The sequence below is a fragment of the Vidua chalybeata genome, chromosome 22, assembly GCF_026979565.1.
Source record: "Vidua chalybeata isolate OUT-0048 chromosome 22, bVidCha1 merged haplotype, whole genome shotgun sequence".
Classification (NCBI taxonomy): Eukaryota; Metazoa; Chordata; class Aves; order Passeriformes; family Viduidae; genus Vidua; species Vidua chalybeata.
This window is the reverse complement of record NC_071551.1, coordinates 3,169,786-3,188,876: the sequence shown is the minus strand read 5'-3', so window position 1 is coordinate 3,188,876 and position 19,091 is coordinate 3,169,786. Positions and strand designations below refer to the sequence as shown.

The window sequence follows — 19,091 nt, the reverse complement described above, 5'->3', positions numbered from 1 at the left end:
TGCTCCTGGGAAAAACTCTAATCCATTAAGAGCTCCGTGAGCTTCAAATGGCTTTCTTGCAAAAATATTTCTTCCGAGACTGAAATTATCAACAATTTAACATTTACATATCAAAAAGGAAAAGTGTGGCCATGGTTTAAAATCCATGTAATTTTTAATAGTGAGATTACCCGCATTATTAACCAACTAACTATTACACATCCAGCAGGTTGCAATGCACATGGTTCTTTCAGAAAGCTGTTCCAGTAAAAAAAGATGAATTAATATACAGAGTGGGGATACACAACTACAGTCATTGCAGAACAGCCCCAAGCAATCACAGCCAGGTAAATGTGGTTATTCAGTTTGTGGGTTCACAAACTGGTGTTCTCTAAAATGAAGCATGTAGTGAAGTTGAAGTCGATGTAAAAAAGGTCAACTAAAGTGACCAAGCCAGTGGAACATCAAACTTTCATGAGTGATGTGAAAAGATGGGAACTCACCCTGGAGGCTTAGTTCAATCAAAGCTGAGATACAATCGATCACAAAAGCAACTTGGTTGAAAAAGAAAAAAATGAAAAGCAACTCACTGACTTCTGTAAGACAAGGGCTAGTGACAGAGGCCCATTTCAAAGTGCTAAAAGTCCTTTACACAGAGCATGATATCTGTAATCTTTTGCCACAGGTGCTTATGGAGGCAGATTGTACTTGGAAATTCAAAAGAGAAAAGAAAAACTAATGGTGATATGAGAGAATAATAAAGGCTGAAGCAAACTCTTTGACATCCTTAATCCAATGCCAGCTGCCACTGCAGAACTATGATGAATGCAAACAGCAGTTGTGGTCTTCCTAACTAATCCCTTCCTGCAACTGTCAGAGATGAAATGTTGGGCTCAAACTCCAGTCTGGCCCACGAAGGTGTTTTTATGCCCTTGTGTTCGCTCTGAGACAGAAGCTGCTGCAGCTGCAGCACTGTTATTACAGTGCTCTGATCAGGACAAAACTACAAAGCAAGTAATGGGTTTTGTGGTTCCTCTTTTTGATTATTAAGACACACTTTGTCATATTGCTCTTTTTCCACTGTCCTGTGCAAAAGTATAGTCAGCACTATTACATTTACAGTTATTGAACAAGCAGCACAAAAGATTTAAAAATAGCATAACGCATGCCAGTTGGCCACCAAACAGGTTTGTTTTTAAAGGATATGCAAATCTGGGTCACCCCGATGATTATGAACAATTCTAAAACAAGTAGATATTAACAATGTTATAGGAAATAACTGCTGTGCCGCTTTTTCAGTAGAGAAATAGTTTCTTTTCTTCATTTCTCTTTTTACAGGCTCCACACTGGGCTTAACCCATAGTTCATCCAATAGCCAGATGTTCAGCCAGTTTGGCTTCCATCAGAAGAGACTATTTTGTACACTAATTAATGATTTGATGTAGTAAAAAAAATATGAATCAGACTTCAAAATCTAGAAAGAATGGCCTAAAGTACAGTGGACTTCAATTAGTTTTATTTGCCTTCTATTTTCAGAGCCTGTGTGGCACCTTTGATCCTAATTCCTCAATAAACATGAAGTCCACAAACTTGAGATTTATGTTTCTGCTAGGTAAAACTGAGATTATAATCATTTTCAATCAAAAATTAAAGCCTTGAGAAAATGCCAGATTACAAAATTGAAACTATTGGAATAGAAACAACATGGCTGAGTCTCAAGCTTGACTCAGAATCCTGGCCAGAATTTTCACAGCTAATAGAAGTAACCAGATATAGATTTCAATCCATTCCTTCACACTGAGAAAGCAAGCTGTGAAACTTCAGCTGACATCCAGATGTCCTCTAAATTATGCAGCTTTGATTCAAATTCGTTGTCAGTATGATACTGGGAGACAGGGAAATAGAAGTATTTGATGCCAGCTATGAAAGCCAACAGTTTGGATGATCCTCTCATTTGTTAGATGAAATAGGTTCTCACTCTCGTTTTTGAATGTGTTTCAGCGTTTTCCAGGAGCTTCCCAATAATCTAAGGCACAGTGTGTTTACCTCCCTTGTCATAAATTCAGCCTTAGTGTCACACTGGATGATTCTCTATCTTCCCACACTATCTCTGTGGGTTGTCACTTCTCAGTGGCAGTGGTAGGGTGGTGAAATTCCTTTCCCTCCTCTTCCACAGGAACCATTACATCATTCCCTGGAAAAGACTCTGTTTCCTGCTCTGGGTAGTGCATTTCCAGTTCCTCTTCCGTGCTCTCCTGGGCATCAAGGTTACTTTCACATCCTTTAACAGCACAGTTCTTGCCACTGGGCATTTCTGAAACAGACCCCACGATAACAGTGTCGGCCTTCATGATGTAGAGTTTTTCTGAGGAAGGAAAAAGTAGTGCTGAGCAATGGTGAACAGTCACTGCTGCCCCAGAGATGGCTGATTCTGGTTTCCATGCAACATTTTTATTAGGACTCTGGACATTTCAGATAAAGTAGACTGTGCTTCCATGGGATTAAGCCACTGAGCTAGAGGTGGAACTACATGAGAAAGACAAAGTGGAAAAGGCAGAAGATATTCACAAGAATCTGTTAGAAGAAGCAACAAATTGGGATCTAATGAATCCATGGTTTATGCTCCTGCTGTTTCAAGAAACAACACCATGTAAATGAAACCTTTGGGTAAAGATCAGCACTGTACAGAAGTTCTGGGTTCTTAGGACCTGCAAAGAAATTAGCTTCTTTCTAGCTGAGAATAAACTAGAAAGTTTTCTGAATCTTAGGTCCAGCTTGCTGTCATACCCCTTCACAGAAAGGTAAATAAGGACTTTTCAACTGGCTTGCACCACTGCACTTAATTCAGAAGGATGCTGCACATCAGACACTGTAGGTTAATTGCTTGGAGATATTTGGATATGGTAAATCAAATCATCACATTCATCCCAATCCATCACTCACAGGAAAACCAGGAAAGGTGTTTAGTAAGGAAAGGTCAGGTTTTGTAATATGAAAAATAACACCTTCAAATAACCTCAGAACTGGGTTTGGAAGCACTGCCAGAATGTCTCATGCAGATGGTGTCTCAGGTGAGAATTCACCCCCTATGAATGAGCTCCTTGCCTGACTTTATCTCCCACACTGTGCCATGGTCAAAGACTTTATGGGAACACATGGGAGATACATTTCAAGCCATTATTATGAAACCAGAGAAGAAAATTATAGCTAAGTAAAATTCTCATTTGGTATTACAGCATCAGCTTCCAGCTGACATATTCAAATTTCTTTTGTAAATTCTACATATTCCAGAATGAAAAGGAGGAAGAAGGGAATTTTCTGTCAAATTCAGAGTGACTAAGACAAGCATTAAGAAAAGAAAGCATTATATTTCAAATGAATAGGTATTTTTGTGTCAAAGATCTGGAGATTCAGCACAATCTTTGTTAGGAGATTTGAACACTGAAGTTTACTAATAATCTTGGAATGACAGTATGTGCCATTTTTGAAAATTAGAGAAAAGAAGATGACAAAAGGGGCAAAAAAAAAGCAAGACTCACCAATTCTGTTATTTGTGTGGTCTCTGACTCGAGAATCCACAGGGCAGTCTGGGGCATTCCCACTGCTTGGTGTCACATCAGTCACACTCCAACGAGGACTCTGTGCTTTTTCTGTGCTGGACACCAAGTTATTGTTGGTTTCCAAAGGAAGGGTTCTGTCAATTAACTCCTCCTCTTCTAGCCCACTGTCAGTGGTCAGTATGATCTTCTGCCAATAGAAACAGGAGAGCAGAGGTGAGGTGAGTGTAAAAACAATTTGGACATTGCCACAAGTGCACAGAATGCTCCTGTGGCAGTCAGGATAACAGAATGTACTTCCCAGCACCCCTGTCCCAGGGAGTGAAATGTTCCAAAGTACCTAACAGGTATGGGAATGTCAAACTAGGCTCCTGCATCACTTAAGACCATATTTCAAAATAGTGTTTCTAAGCTGAATTCTGATTTCTGATGACATTTTCAGCAATGTCCCTCATTTCCACTGAAGAAAATATGTTTTAGCTACCTCTTAGACTTTGCAAAGACCTATCATGCTCCTATGGAAGAACAGAACAAGCCAGAGGACAAACTGATTTAACTTCAAAATGTAATTGCTACAGCAGAATGTCAGATAGAAGAAACAAGCTCAGACTACCTAACACATGAAGAATTAATTACAAGCAATTCTTTAAAAGAGGAATCAGAATCTGAGAGAGGGTAAAGGTCCTGCATCACAATTTTCTGGTGGTTCTGATCTTCTTCTGTTTCCACAAGGTTGGGAAATAAAAAAAAGATTTTGAAATGTGCACTTTGTAACCTTGCTCATGTCTGACTCTCTATAGAGGCAAGAATTGAAGCTCCTCACGATTCAGGAATTAACAATTACACACTGAAATGATGACAGCTGATTGCAACCAGAGTGACTGGAAAAAGCAGTATCTTGTGTGTGTGCAGATGCACAACATTGAAAAACAAACTCATTTAAAAACAAAAAAAAATTAACAGTCTAAAGAGTGATTTAGCAGATCTGGACATTTAAAGATAACAAGCCTAATAAACTGAGAAGACTAAGAGAATGAAAGTGGCTGTAACTTCTCTAACAGAGAGGAAATCAAACCAAGCAGTGATGATTTCAGCAGCTGAGGAACTGCTTTCTGTTGCCATATTGACTGATGCTTGTCCTGTTCGTCTCCAAAATGTACTGTAACACCAGGAGCTTGTCCTGCAGGCATGACAAACCAAACCCACTGTGTACCCATACCACAGCCATGCCAAATCCTGCAGAGGGAAGGGGGTGTGGAGGGAGAGAGAAGAGAAGCACAAATCCCATCTGTGTGACTGGAGCAGTAAGATAAAATGGGACTGACACACAAAGTTCTCCCAGAAGGAAGAAAAGGCATGTTCATCTAGTGATTTCAGATCTTGTCCCATGGAATGCACCATGAATGCCTTAACACCAAACCAAATCCCCTCACAAGCAAGACTGGCAGCTGTGGAAGAGGTTTTACAGTGACCTTTGGGAGCCAGAGAGAAGTTTGATAAGAGGATCCATGTTTACCTCTGAAAGAATTTTCTTCCAAGGTTGTTGACATAGAAACCAAGGAAGAAAGAAGGATAAATAAAAGCAACCTGCAACTGCCTGTTCCAATGAGCACTTTGTTTGTCTTTCCTGACCAATGAGTAAAGTGTAAACTTATGAGTTTTGTAAGAATGTATAAAAAGCATGCATGCTATAATAAAAACAGCTTGATGCCTTCTGAAAATTGAGTGTTGCTTTGTATTGTCTCCATCTCAACTACAACAGGCAGCATCACATTATTTAACACCACATTAACCTCAGCTCAAGTCATGAAAGTATTGAGTCCTTTCACATCTCATCCCACCTAAATTATTACATATTGTAGCAGGAAGTCCAAACTAAAAGGCTGGCACTTTTTAGACAGGACATTTGAAAATAACATGATTTACTTAGGCATGGAAAGTGATCTGTTCTGGAATATTGTTCACACTTACTGCACATTTGTTCACGAGATCTGAACCTGCAATGGAAAGTAAAAACATTATCAGAAGAAACCTCACAAAATCACAAGAATGTTAATATATGCTCTGAAAGATCACCTAGCAATGTACTTCCTAGACCACTCCACTGCCCACCCCATATGCATGATGGTTTTCTTAAAACTCAGGGCACACTGAAATGACACTCCTGAGGTCAACCCCAGTGACAGGTTGCCAGGACTGTGATATCCTGCTGTCCCCAAAGCCTTTTGCATCACTGTTCCCACACCACAGGTACTCATCTCATGAAAAAATGCACTGATGAAATGGTCTAGATAAGAACAATACAAGCTTATTAAAAAGATAAAAAATTAATAAGTTTCCCAGCACCCCTCCAAGACCTTCTAGGAACAGTGACAATGTTATCACAAATGAATATATTTAGAATAGAAATTAACACTGTTTATACCCACAAATTTATTGAAGTTGTAATAGCCTGCAGTATACAGATTAAACCATACTATTGGTAGTGTTTTCAGAACTTGTACTTGAAAGTATACAATTCCTTACTGTATAAACTAAGTCAGTAGGAATACTACTGGTGACTAAAGTAAAAGCTTTTGCATAATCAGATGTTTCCTACTCTATGCCTTAAGGAGATCCAGGTTGCCAGGACTGTGATATCCTGCTGTCCCCAAAGCCTTTTGCATCACTGTTCCCACACCACAGGTATTCATCTCATGAAAAAATGCACTGATAAAATGGTCTAGATAAGAACAATACAAGCTTATTAAAAAGAGAAAAAATTAATAACTTTCTACTGGACTAACAAGTTAGGTCAGTTCATCATACTGTCAGATGATTATTAAGGGGGTGGGATTTTTTGCACAGTTCCATTAACAGGGAACAGTGGGCAAAGAAGAGAGGTGAGAAGGGAGTGTACAACACTCTGTAGCACCATGAAGGTAGGGGGGCTCAGACTTAGTGACTAATTTCATCCTGATGTACAGTCACCTTTATTTTCAGAGCATCAGCTCTGTAATGCTACACAGTAACAGGCAAGGCAAGTGAGGGAGAAAAAATTCCATTTTGAGAAAATTAAGCTGCACACAAGAGGTTTTAAATTGTATTCCTGAATGAATGAATGAATATAGAAAGCTCTGCTGTGTGGTGATTAGAATCTGACACAATAGAGAATAGATCTGGCAGTGGCAGTGGAATTGCTGAGAAGGGATCAGCTAAATGGGTTAAATGTTTGCACTTTATGGGATCTGGGAAGGTTTTTTTTTTTCTGAACACATCTCCCATATTTGACTGTCCCGAAATCAATCGGGTGTTTTCCAGCACTGACACATCAGCCAACCCTTCAGCTGCCGTGGGAACAAAGTGCCATCTGCTGGCACCAGGTCACATCCAGCGTGTCCCCTGCCTGCTCAGGAGGAACAGGACTGGCCTCTTGCATGGCAGCAGGGACATACATGTGACAGGAGAAGCTTCCACTTTTTAAATTAAAATTCTATAGAAGAAAATGCCACGTTAAGCTATCTACTTATTCTTCAGACATAAGGATGGCACTGCTGGCCCATCAGTCACTGACCTTGAGACTTGAGCACGTATTTGTGTGCGATGACCGAATGCAGGTGTGCTGATAAAAGAAACCTTTCATTAGTCAAACTCACCATGGAGCCTGAAGGCTCCAACAGCTTCACCACACCCACAGATCTACAACCAACCTACAACGTGCACATCCTGCTTTCTATAAAAGAGGGAATGTGGTTTTGCAGACACACCCCACATGTATCACCAGGCAAAGCTCTGTCAGTGTCAGTAAAAATCACCCTTGCTCTCATGCTCAAAGCCCAGTTCTGTTTCCAGAACCAAAACCTACTCACATAACACTTCAGGTATCATTTAATCCTAATGTCTGTGCTGAGAGAAGAAACAGCTAGTTACCTTTCCCCTCTTGTAGGTTGTCCCCTGCTTCCCTCTCTAAATTCACAGCTGCTTCCATCTTTCATGTTCTCCAACATCCCGCATGAGCAGCTTGCCTTAAACCCTTATCTGGCCTGTAGAGAACATTCTCTTCCCCAGTGACCTCCACAAATATCCCCACATTTGAGTTTCTATCTGCTGTCTGGCAGATCAAGCAGCACATCACGCGTTACAGCTCGAAGAACTCACGCTTTCTTCTGAGGACGAGGATCCGCTTCTTGCAAACCTTCCACTTCCAAAATACCAGCATGCCCCCAAGAAGCAGTGTCACAGAGAGAACCACTGCCCAAAGCACTACACCTACAGCACAGAGAGGGAGCACAGGACAGGCTGAGAAAAGGCAGAGGGAAAGCCCTCAGCAGATCCACGTGTTTGAACATAGGACCATAGACATCATTTCACGAGTCAGAGGGGATTTGCAGGAAGTTCCCACATAAAAATTGTGTTTACCAAAGATACTTCCAAATAAAAAGTGCTGGAGAGAGTAAATGCTGTGTCTTTGTTACCTCCTGTTGTCATCTCCCCCTTGGCTGAGGTGGGAGAAGTGCCAGCTTTCTCCTCAGGAGTTGAACTGGGATTTTCAGTTGTTGTGACACTTAGGTCACCACTAGCAGAGGTCACCAGGTTCTCCTTAAACATCCTCAGGTCAAAGTTATTTGTTTCATTGCTGAATCTCACGGACAAAGTGCTTGGGGTGAGGTAAGTGGGCAGCTGGTCCAGGCAAACTTGATCGTGTGTGGCATTTCCTTTCCTTAGCGTTACTTTGTTCAACTTGGCACAGCTGGGTATGAAAAGAACAAGTGTCATTGCCGTGCTACAAGTGTTTTCCATGTGACAAACATCCCCGTGGTCATTTTTGTACCAACTGCAATTATTGCTTTCCGTGTAAAAGTCATTATTCTTCTCATCCCTGTGGCATTAATTCTTGGCCTGGATGCAAAGCTGCTACTCACACAGGTGTGCAATTCCACAGGACTTAGTAAACTAAAAATGAGGCAAGCAGGATTCCTTCCTTCCCTTGTTCCTCCAGCCCAGAGCTGTGTAACAGGTTAATACTTGGTCTCTTTGAGCCAGGTCTCATAAGCTCTCAGAGATAAGTATTACACCCTAGATAGCTCAGCTACCTCAGGTGGCATAAAAGTAGCAGGATGGCTCCTGTGACAGTGTTGGAAACAGAAAAGTTTTAATAAAATGCAAAAAAACCAAAGCTCTTTACAGAGAAAAACTGAGCCAGGGCAAGGGGTTCTTGCTCCTGCTAAAACACTTCACAAAAGCGATTTGCTTCTTTTGTTCTCTTCTTTTTCTAGGGAATTGCTTAGGCGGGACTTTCTGGCTCCTGCCCAATTGGGTGTCCTTAAGTTTGAGGTGAAGTCCCCAAGGTCCTATGAGGTGTCTTTTAACCAAATTGAGGAGAGAAACTTCTGGGCTTTTTTCCTTTTTAAGGAGACAAAGGGTGACTTGTTTACTCCATCAACAGAGGGCATGTTCCTACAACAGGTACTAAGAGAGGCCTTCTAACCTCTGCACATGAGCCCATAGTGATTCCCTTGCTTCTAAGAATTTGTATACTTTGCACCAGAAGTGACATACCCTATTTCATCCTTTATTAATTTCAATCAATTAGTCAGTCCCATCAAAGAAGCACAGACTTACCTGGTGTGGGGTTTGCAGATGTCTGTGCTGGAGTGTTGATCAGAGAAGGTCCCAGGAGGGCACTCTTCACAAATGACGTCATTTTTTGAGGTGCCTGAATAAAAACCAGGGCTGAGGACTGACCAAACAAAATGCATCAGGTCCAGGCCTATGGCCAGGACCAGGAAAGGTAAAGTGGACAGGTGAGAAGCCCTACCCCTGACTTTGACTCCAAAGCCAGGCTTGCAAGCAGAGTGGTGCTGGCAGCGCGTGCAGCTGTTCACAACGGCCAGCTGGCAGAACAGGCCTGGCCGGCACTCGCACACGCGGCTGGAGTTGAAGGAGCAGGGCTGCTTCTCCACAAGGTCCAGCTCTGGGGGCAAGAAACACATGCAGTGACAAAGGATCACCTTGCAAGGGAAACGTAAACTGGGGCCAAAGCTGAGCAACACCAGTTCTAAGGCTCGGGAAGCAGGAAAAGCTGCTGTCCCTCCTCATGGTCACAGACTGGTTTGCGCTGAAGATGAGTTTAACACTGATCTCATTCCACCTCCTGCCATGGGCAGGTGTTGCCCTGATTTTCAAAAGTGTTAAGTTTTCTTTTATAGTTCTTTTGCAAGTTTTAAAGTTCTCATGAAACTTCTTTAGCCTTCTGATAATGTTTACATATTTGAGAGTCAGAGTTCCCACACAATTTCACGTATAAATAGAATAGTTTACATATTTCTCTGTGGGTGGAGAGAAATGATTGATTGATCTTTGGACCAGTGTGGTTGGAGAGGTGGTAATTCCATCCTCCAATCCATGGTCACCTTTGGACTTCCATGAATACCAGATATTTGAATAAAATTGGGTCTTTTTCTCTTTTGAACTTACCAAGCTTCTGTGTCCTCAGTTCATGTCCAATAGTGACAGGCAGGGACACCTTCCACTGTCCCAGGTTTCTCCAAGCCCTGTCCTACCTGTCCTTGGACACTTCCAGGGATGGGCAGCCACAGCTGCTCTGGGCACCCTGTGCCAGGGCCTCACCACCCTCCCAGGGGAAGTACTTCTTCCTAGTATCTAATCTAAACCTGCCCTCTTTCAGCTTAAAGCCATATGATGGCAATTTGAGTCATGAAAAATTAGAGAAGCCTGTAGATAACAGCTTGTAACATGAGACAGAAAGCAGAAACCAGACTGGGATAGCATTGGAGGGGAGAAATTTTGGTAGTCCCAGGTGACACAGGCAGTAACATGGATTATGTGCAAGGTAACATTCTGCTGTCTAACTCGGTAACAAAGGATGGATAATTTTGCTGTGGAAATTCTAAATGAATAAAATACAAATTAAGTGTAAATAAAATATACAGAGAGAGAACGTAACTGTGAGGTATGTGTGGAGAAAAGCAAACCTTTTGAGCATAACACACAGGCATCACATCGTGGCTTTTGGAATTTATTGTTCAAATACTGATCAGGTCCACATGTCATGCAGTCTTTAGCTGGATCCCGAGGACATGCTTTCTTTTTAACATAGCCTGGAGAGAAAAAAAAAAAGAAAAATATATAAGATATCTATCCAAAATGGGCAGAAAACCATCCTGAAATGTTCTTGTCTGCTTGTTTACCTGTTAGACACATTACCACAGTCTTCTCTTAGTTATTTGGTTTCTCTAGGACATTTTTGCCTTTCCCATTCAAGTGTTAAGGTACAGGGCCAGGACATAATCCCATGGAATGGGCTGCTGCAGAATGGGCAGATGGCAAGTCATTTGCTGACAGAGAAGACAACCAAGTCTCCATGAGGGCCAGTGTCCTGCCACTGCTAAGTTCCCAGAGAGCTGGGTTTCATGTTTCCTCCTCTTCCTCATTTGGTTAGAAGGACTTTTAGAAAAGCTCCTCTTTCTTTGCAGTGAGCAGCTGAGTTAGTAGCAGATATGAACAGGTTAGTGCTTGAAGGAGTAGTGGACGATTAAAAGGATTCTTAGGAAAAGGATTCTTGTAACTTTTATTGTGGAGGAGTCCAGGACTGACATAAGGATGTAGCAATAAAGAATCAGCAAAGGTGAACTGATGGATACTGGTGGTTCATTACAGCCTGATTTACAGCTGTAAATCAGATCTCTCTGCTTCTCACCCAACCTTACTATGCCATCCCTCATGACAGGAGCTTTGGCAAAGTATGGTTTTGTAGAAGAAAAGAGCTTTTCTTGGGACTGTCAAAGTCACATCCCCACCCATTTTTTCTTTTATTGGACCATTTTCTCCATCCCTTGCTCTGATTTACATCTACAACTTCTGCAAGACTCTAGTGGTGTGCCCAGCAGCACAAGATGTCCTGGGAATCCTGATGGAACTGGATGCAAATTCTGGCAATCAAACACTAAAGCCCTCTGTATCATCAGAACACAAGTACAGGTCAGAAATTTCCTTTAAGAAAAACAAAAGAAAATTACTTCTGCAAGAAGATACAGATGGTGCTGAAGTACCACAAAATACCCACCCCCTGAGGGGGTTTTGGCCAGTGGGGCAGTTGCAGACGTTCCCAGAACTCTTGTCTCACCAAGGTGCTTCCTGTTGCTGACCTTATGTGCCTCTGAGTCACACCCAGCTTCTAGCACAGCTTAATGTGTCCCCTGGCAAGGGCCTGTTTCCTCCCTCATGTGAGACACTTTCTAAACTGTTGTGACTATGAGAATAATGTCAGATTTTCCATACCTTCATTTTATATTTTTTTATCTCTGAGAAGAAACTCGTTTAGCCTAATTTCACTGTGCTAATTCACACCCAGGGGCAAGTTTGAAATGAATTCTTTGACCTGGCTACTTCAGTGTCAAGTGAAGTGATAAATCCCATACAAGTTCTATCACGTTATCTGGCTTGCATGCAGACTACACAGGAGCAGGACAGTGGGGAAGAGATTCACATCTGGAGCCACATTAGAGAGTGATTCATGACACTGCCCCTTTCTTCAGGGACAAAACACAACTCTGCAGATACACAGGGTTCCTACTGCCTCCATGAGAAGGGCTCCATACATATTTGGCTGAATTATAAACATACCTGAGGGACACTGGTAACAGCAGTTTTGTGAAGTTTCATCATAGAACCAGTTCTCTAGTGTGTCACAGGAATGGCGTGGGGTTAATGATGTCTAGGAATTGAAAGAGACAAAAGACACAATTAGAAAATAATTAACTCTGTACTAGAGTAGATCCCAATGCCTGTCTCAAGCAATGGTGGTTGCAGACAGTAAGGAAAAGCCCACAGTTTTTTGAAAATTATTGTCTGCACTTGCTTTAGAAACATTGCAGCAGTTAGCAAAAAAAAAAAAAAGATTTCATGTTAATTGGAGCTAAAGTGTCATCCACAGAGGTCATTCCTATTGGCAGTATCCAAGTTTTCTGTTACTTATGCAGTCACACTGTTTGAATTTAGCAACCTAAGTGTCTATTATAAACCAATAAATTATTTTAAAAGAATGATGCAAATGCTCCCATGATGAAGCCCTTATTCAAATAACTGATCCCACTCTGTTGTGAGTGAAGATTTTCAGAAATAACCTTTCATCACTACATAACCGATATTCATTTAGTTTAAAAAAAAAAACACCATAAAATAGTTTTGATATTAACTTACAAAATGAGACCCAGCTACAACCTGTAAGAAGAAGCACATAATAAGATTTAGTTTTTGTATGGCTGGGCCATGACATGCTCTGGGAAATTACAGTGCTACAAGTGTTCTGATGAGAAAACCTGATTTTTGAATTTGGCATCTCCCTTAAGAATCCCCTAAAAGTGTTGTTATCTGAATTTCATTTTCAGTATTTACTAGAAGGTATGAACAGTGATTTTTTTAGCAGAGGGTTTTTTTGGGGTTTTTTGGTTAAGAATTGATAAGCAGATTCCCTGGAGATTTTCCCACACGATACTGGTAGAGTAGTTAAATATTTCAGAAACTCTACATCTCACTTTCTGCCAATGAATTTCCCACTGGTCTTTGAAATAATACTTGCTGTCACCTGCTGCCTTTGTGCACTCTGCAGAGTCTCACTACCTAACTCATTTCACAGCCTGTTCTCCTATTTAATATACACAAAATATAAAAATTATTTAACTTCCATCAGAAAACAGGAACTTTCAGTCAAGAAGGAAATCAACAGAAGAACAAGAAATAGAAACATATCAAAACTGTGGAAACCCAGGGCAAGGGGAATATTTCTTTCTCTGCCCTGAGGGGTTCTGGCTCCCAGGGAAGCACTGACTTTGACCCTCATTCATGGAGAAATCCTCCAAAGCCTCAAAATAAACTAGAGGCCTCAAAAGTGTGGAACAGATTATAGAGAGTAGTATAGAATGTCACTTGGGTGAGAAATAAATGAGGTTTTAGGATTTTTAGTATGTTGTAGATGGGGACAAGATGGAGGGTATAGGGTGCTGTCTCATGTTCCTTTTCCTTCCTCCTTCTTCATGGGTTTGGATGGTATCTTGTAATTGGGTAGAAAAATCCACATTGCAGGTCTTTAGGGGTCAGTTATTGGGTTAGAAGGGAAATAATCTAGGTGTCACTTCTTAACTGGGGCCAACAAAGCCATACAAAGGGACAAATCCATACAAAAGCATTAAATTTCATCCAAGCCCAGTAAGAGAAGTGAGAACGCTGACACATCTCTGCACTGTAACCCCTGAGCTTCCTACAAGCAGTTTGTAGCTGAGTGTGGAGACAAGAGCAGGTTTCTGCCTGCTCTGCCTGACTCAAAGCACGTTTACCAAGGGGCACCCGGTGTTTTCCTGCTCTGAGGAGGAAGCCCTGGACTGGAGGAGAAGGAAGAGCTGTCTCCCCATGTCTGTGTGCAGGGGTGCCCTGGCCAGGCAGGAGCAACAGGAAATGACCAGTCACCTCACAAAGGGTCAGTCCTGAGTTACTTAGTGAATTAACTGTTTCTGTAAAGAAAATTCAAGAAACAGCAGCATCCTGGCTGTAGCTAAGTCAGCCTGTGTCACCAAATGACACAAGCAAAAACGACGCACCACAGCCTTGGTCACGATGAAGAGACTAATTTATTTTTTTCTGACTCCAATCTTTTATAGTTCTCAAAAGATGCCAGTGGATTGGAGGGTGAACGTGCCACCTCTCCAACGACACTGGACAAACTACCTGTACATCAAATTTCTCCGCCTCTATGAAAGAATGCAAAACAATAGGTTATTTACAGAAAGTTGTGTGAGAAAGTTCTCTACAAGAATGTAAACTTTCAGAAGGCTTTAGAAAACTCTTGATAACCAGGGTGACATGCCTGGATTAGTTTCTCTGCAAGAGCTGTGGGAAGTCACCACAAATACCTATTTTTTTCTTCCTGGTTCTCCTGGGCAACCAACTCTGGCTGCAAATGAAGCTGAATTTTAAACAAGAGTACAAACCCTTGAATTATTTAATTACTAATGCAGCACATAAGCTTACAGTTTATTTAATTGTCTGGTTTTGGGTTTAAATAAAATAATAGTGTCTGTGTAAAAATGTGAGAAAACAGCTTTTTAAAAAGTTACCTTGCCAAGAATATGAAAATCAGGAGTTTAATATTAGATTCTGCTCCTGGTTCCAACATTCTGATTATGAATTTGAACTGATGGTAGTGCAGTGATAAATCACTGCATGAACTAGGCCTACATACTAAACAGATTATGCAGATATACTTCTGAGAGAGTACTCAAGCTCATTTTCCCCCTTTCCACGGGAGGGCAGCTCTGCACTACAGCCACCCACATTAGTCAGGTCATCCATGGCTCCTCCACAAATGCTGCTGTCAAGCTACAAGCACAGCTTTGTAGCCACCTGCACTGCTACTGAGCCAAAGCCCAGGTGCTCTGCTGTGAAAGAACACCTCTCAATTACCCCATCTCTAAATCAAAACTTAGTCCAACAGAAATTCATTTTAACAAACCATGGCAAGATGTCTAGGACTGGGAAGCCACCTTCTGAAGACCCCATCACATCTAAACCATGAGCAAAATGCCTGTAAGTCAGCATCTGTTCAGTAGAGGTGTTTCATGAGTATAAGAATGAGTGTAGATCCTTTCAGTGATAAATAACAGTCACCATGCCCCTATTCCTGTCATTTTCCCTCCAAATTCTAAAACTGTTTGACTCCTAACATGACCTGTAACAGCAAGGCAATGATGCAAAGTTCTGCTCTTAACTCAGCAGGAAGGTTGGTCCCCAGCATTCTCTAAGGGGTCAGTGCAGAAGGACCAGTTTTATTGCAATAACATCTGCTATTGTCATTGCAACTTATCTGTTTGTAAATGTGTATTATAAAAAAAAAACCCTTAACATTCGAGGAAGATCACACAGGTATTGGAGTAAGGCACGTGGCTGTGGTGGGCAGGAGGTCTTCATCCTTCTCTCTGACTTTCTCTTCAAATAAAGGCTTTGGATTTAGCAGGAGCTGGAATTCATCTTGTGAAAGGAACGATGGCAATTCCTACCCTGCTTGGACTGCTCTGTGACATGCACTTAGAGCTTTCAGTCACTCAGCAAGTCAACTATTTTTTTTCTTTTCTGAATGCATTGCAGATCAAGGACTAATTAAATAAAGCAAACATATAGATCAAAAGTATTTGGGTTTTTTCAGCACTTGCTTGAGAGAATTGGTTTTAGCAAATAGGATTTTTACAGCTCTTCTGACTTTCCTTATTTCTACAGAAATGTTTGCTATTCCAATTTAAATAATGGCAGTTGTAAAGGTGGTGCTGAATTCAGTGGCTACTCTGCAATTCGGTCAGGACAAGGTTTGACTCACTTATTTATGGTTTTTTAAACTCATAGAGAAAAAGTGATTGTGAGGCAAAGTAAGAAATTGGGCTTGCTACAAATGAGCTGTAAGTCAGGAAGAAAGAATATTACCGTAAAAAAAAAAAAAATCTACCAGCAGTGGCTATTCTAGAACTGACTAATACTGCAGCAAAACAGTTAACTGTCTGTCAAGCTTCTATCCAAATTCTGACAGTACAGAAAAAGCTGATAATCTACAGCTTCAAGTAGTCAAGCTTCATTTACTTGGTAGTAAAGAAATTATCAACAAGTGAGAGTTCTCTGAATATAAAAAGAAATAAAACCCAAACTGTGGACTGAGGTAAGATGGAACATGGTTTAAAAACATGACCAGTAAACAGTGACTTGCTCACATCAGAAAGTAACACTTGTACTCCATTAGCAGTAAGAGCAAGTATTGCTGCAAGAGAGGCAAGGCAGGACAGTGCCAAGCCAGTTCCTTATCCCAGCAATGTCTGTGGTAACTTTACAGTGAGTCTGACTATTGACAATGAGTATCAGAAAACCAAATTTTCTCTCTGCCCCATTCATTTTGTGAACAAACCACCAAAAGTGATGTCAAAAACTGTAATCTTTTTGTTTCTAATGGCTTTCCTTCTAAAGCAGTCTGCATTCAGCACACTGGATGAGCTTATCAGAATGCCTTCCCAAGCATTCCTCTGGTGAGCAGGAATTACAGACTCCAATCCCATAGAACACATCCATCTGCATTTCAGGAAGGAGACAGTGTCAGGACAGACAACATGGGGAAAGTAAACCAAGCTTGCAATGTGGGAGGGGAATTTACAACTAAAGACACAAGAGCAAACTCCTACTCTTATCAAAAGAACCAGAAGGGTCTTTTTCAAATCCTCTATGAAGAGGGTACAGAACTTGGTTATTTTCAAAGATTTAACTGGGGTCAGTGTCTTGTAAAAAAAATCTGTCAGCCCAAGTGGTGTGCTGGATTTTTCAGTTACTGTGTACTGACAGGTCTCTTGGGCTAATATATGCTTGTATTTCCACTGTAAGGGAATATGGCTCATTTCCAATCCAACACTCCCTGCAAATACTCACCTACGTGACTTCACCTGTGCAGTCTCTCTGCACCTGACCTTTCTACTTTTTAAATGTGAATTTTTAAGTGTCAGTCAGGGAAATCACCTGGATTTATGCCAGGTGCTGTGGGCTCATTGCCATGTGATCCACAGGAGGAGGGGATAAGTGGCAGTGTGTGGGTGGAAGCAAACCCACAAGAGCTGATAGGATCAGAACAGGGAGCTGGTGTGCATCTACAGCATCAGCTGAGTACAGCTAGTGGGTTGTGTCTATTTGAAGTGATTTTTGATTCAGAAATAGTAGTGGATTCATGAGGAAGTCAGTGTCAGTAGGGTGGGGGGTGTAAATTTCAATTTGCCCCTCCTGACTTGCAGCAGCAGAGTGGGCAGCAGCCCTCTGAACCGAGCTCTGCAAGGAATGTGCCTGTCACCGAGCACACAGGCAAAAATAAAAGCCCCCCACCCCTCTGAAACCTTTCCTCACTCCCCAGCTGGGATGTGCCTGGACTGCAGCAGCTCTAGCAGTGCAAACAAGATGCAGATCATAGCTCATATCCCACACTCCTGCCTGTAAAGGTCCCAGAGAGGGCAAATTCTCCTGGCTGCTCTGCTTTATACCTTTATCTCCTGAGAGCTCTGCTCACCACCTTTAACCCGCTGTGTTGCACAAACCCTGCTTCTGTGGACACCCACCCCAACACCCAGCTGAAGGGCAGGGTGGCTCTGCAGCCCCAGGTGCCCCAGACCTCACCAGGCTCCCATGTCCTGAGGAGCTGCAGGATCCTGGAGTCCCCTGCCTTACCTGTGGGGTTGTCTGGACGTCCTGGAGAAGCAGCAGGAGCCACAGTCCCAGAGGCAGGCTGCAGGCAGCCATCTGAGGTGGTGTTAAATGTCCCTGGCTCCCAGCACTGCAGGTGAGACAGATGGGTTGTCCCTTCTGGAGGCTGAGACCCTTCCACGGTGCCACCAAGTCATGCTCCTTGCCTGTTCATTCAGTCCAGAGACATTCCAGCTGTTCAAGACAAGCAGGAGATAGGCTTTGAGACTCAACTGGGTTGAGAAAACAATTTAGAAGGAAGGGGGAGGGGGGGGCTGCCACAAAAGAGAAAAGTAAAAATAGAGCAAAACAAAACTACCTCCGTGTCTAGTCCTGGTGCTGTGAGTTTCTGCGAGCCGGTTGTGAGAATCAAGGTTGTCACCCAAGGCACACGGCTGGCTGTGCACAGGCTCCTGAGTCATCTGTGCTGCCCTCAGAGAGCACTCCACCACCCCAAAGCCTTGGCCAGGCACAAGTCCAAGCCCTGCCCCATCCAGCAGTCACTATTTCAAGAGTTGCAACCAAGCCTCAAGGAAGTTCCCAGTAAGAAACGCTAATTCTTTCAGTACAGTCATTTTACTCCTGTTTGGTGAGTGGGTGAAGACTCACAATCAACCATGGTGACTCCTCTAAGATTTAGGCTTTACACATTGCCACTTCAAATACCAGCATACTACAGACCTTCCCCTTGAGAAAGCTTCCCTTTCCTCCAATCCCAGGAGAAATTAATTCCTGTTGATGACAATCATCCTTAAGACTGCTACTCATCATTTCATTCACTTTCATTTGTTACTCTGAATGTTTTTTTTCTGACGCCTGGAAATATTTCAGGGGGTTGAAGATATCATGAAGCCTCCTTATCTGCCCTAGAAGTTTTGTCAAAAGTGAAGGTTAGCCACTTCAAAAAGGCCAAGTGCCTTAAAAACCATCTGAGGTACACAGGAAAATAATGACAATTTGAATTCTCACACCTCTGGGTTGCTTTTTCTTTGCTTCGCACCAACAACAAAAGAAATGAGAAAATACTGAAAGTCAGATAAATTATTATTTTACTAAAGATCCACAGCTACCTCACTGCCATCACAACCAACAGGGACTCTGTGTGAATATTTTCAACTCACAGCTACAACAATTTTAACTACCTAGCTTTCTTTCTCCAGAATGCCATCAGATAAACCCCAGGCATTTTCAGCACACTGCACACGGTGTATGTGACACACAATGCATCTCTCTGCTCTGCCAGGGTACTGCTCAGTTTCTAAGCTCTCTTAGCTATAGAAGCTCTCGGGGTAGGTATGCCTTATA

General features: G+C 42.1%; 1 protein-coding gene across 1 annotated transcript; it reads right to left on the bottom strand.

Moving 5' to 3' along the window:
* Nucleotides 1-5: 5 nt before the first annotated feature.
* TNFRSF8 (TNF receptor superfamily member 8) lies at nucleotides 6-17,843 on the bottom strand. Its single transcript, XM_053962899.1, has 11 exons — nucleotides 17,772-17,843; nucleotides 12,162-12,252; nucleotides 10,511-10,636; nucleotides 9,334-9,489; nucleotides 9,138-9,231; nucleotides 7,991-8,265; nucleotides 7,674-7,784; nucleotides 7,090-7,137; nucleotides 5,508-5,533; nucleotides 3,519-3,726; nucleotides 6-2,344 (listed from the first exon to the last, which is right to left on the bottom strand). The coding sequence occupies exons 1-11, from the start codon at nucleotides 17,841-17,843 to the stop codon at nucleotides 2,100-2,102; spliced, it is 1,452 nt and encodes a 483-aa protein (XP_053818874.1). The 3' UTR covers nucleotides 6-2,099.
* Nucleotides 17,844-19,091: the final 1,248 nt, after the last annotated feature.

Bases quoted from the DNA above. Each gene is read 5' to 3' on its own strand.
- TNFRSF8 (XM_053962899.1), bottom strand. From the start codon at position 17,843: ATGGCTGCCTGCAGCCTGCCTCTGGGACTGTGGCTCCTGCTGCTTCTC. The intron at 9,232-9,333 runs GTAGGGCTTCTC...GTTTTTATTCAG, and splicing joins CTTTGGAGTCAAAGTCAGGG to GCACCTCAAAAAATGACGTC. The intron at 5,534-7,089 runs GTCAGTGACTGA...TTTCCATTGCAG, and splicing joins ATACGTGCTCAAGTCTCAAG to GTTCAGATCTCGTGAACAAA.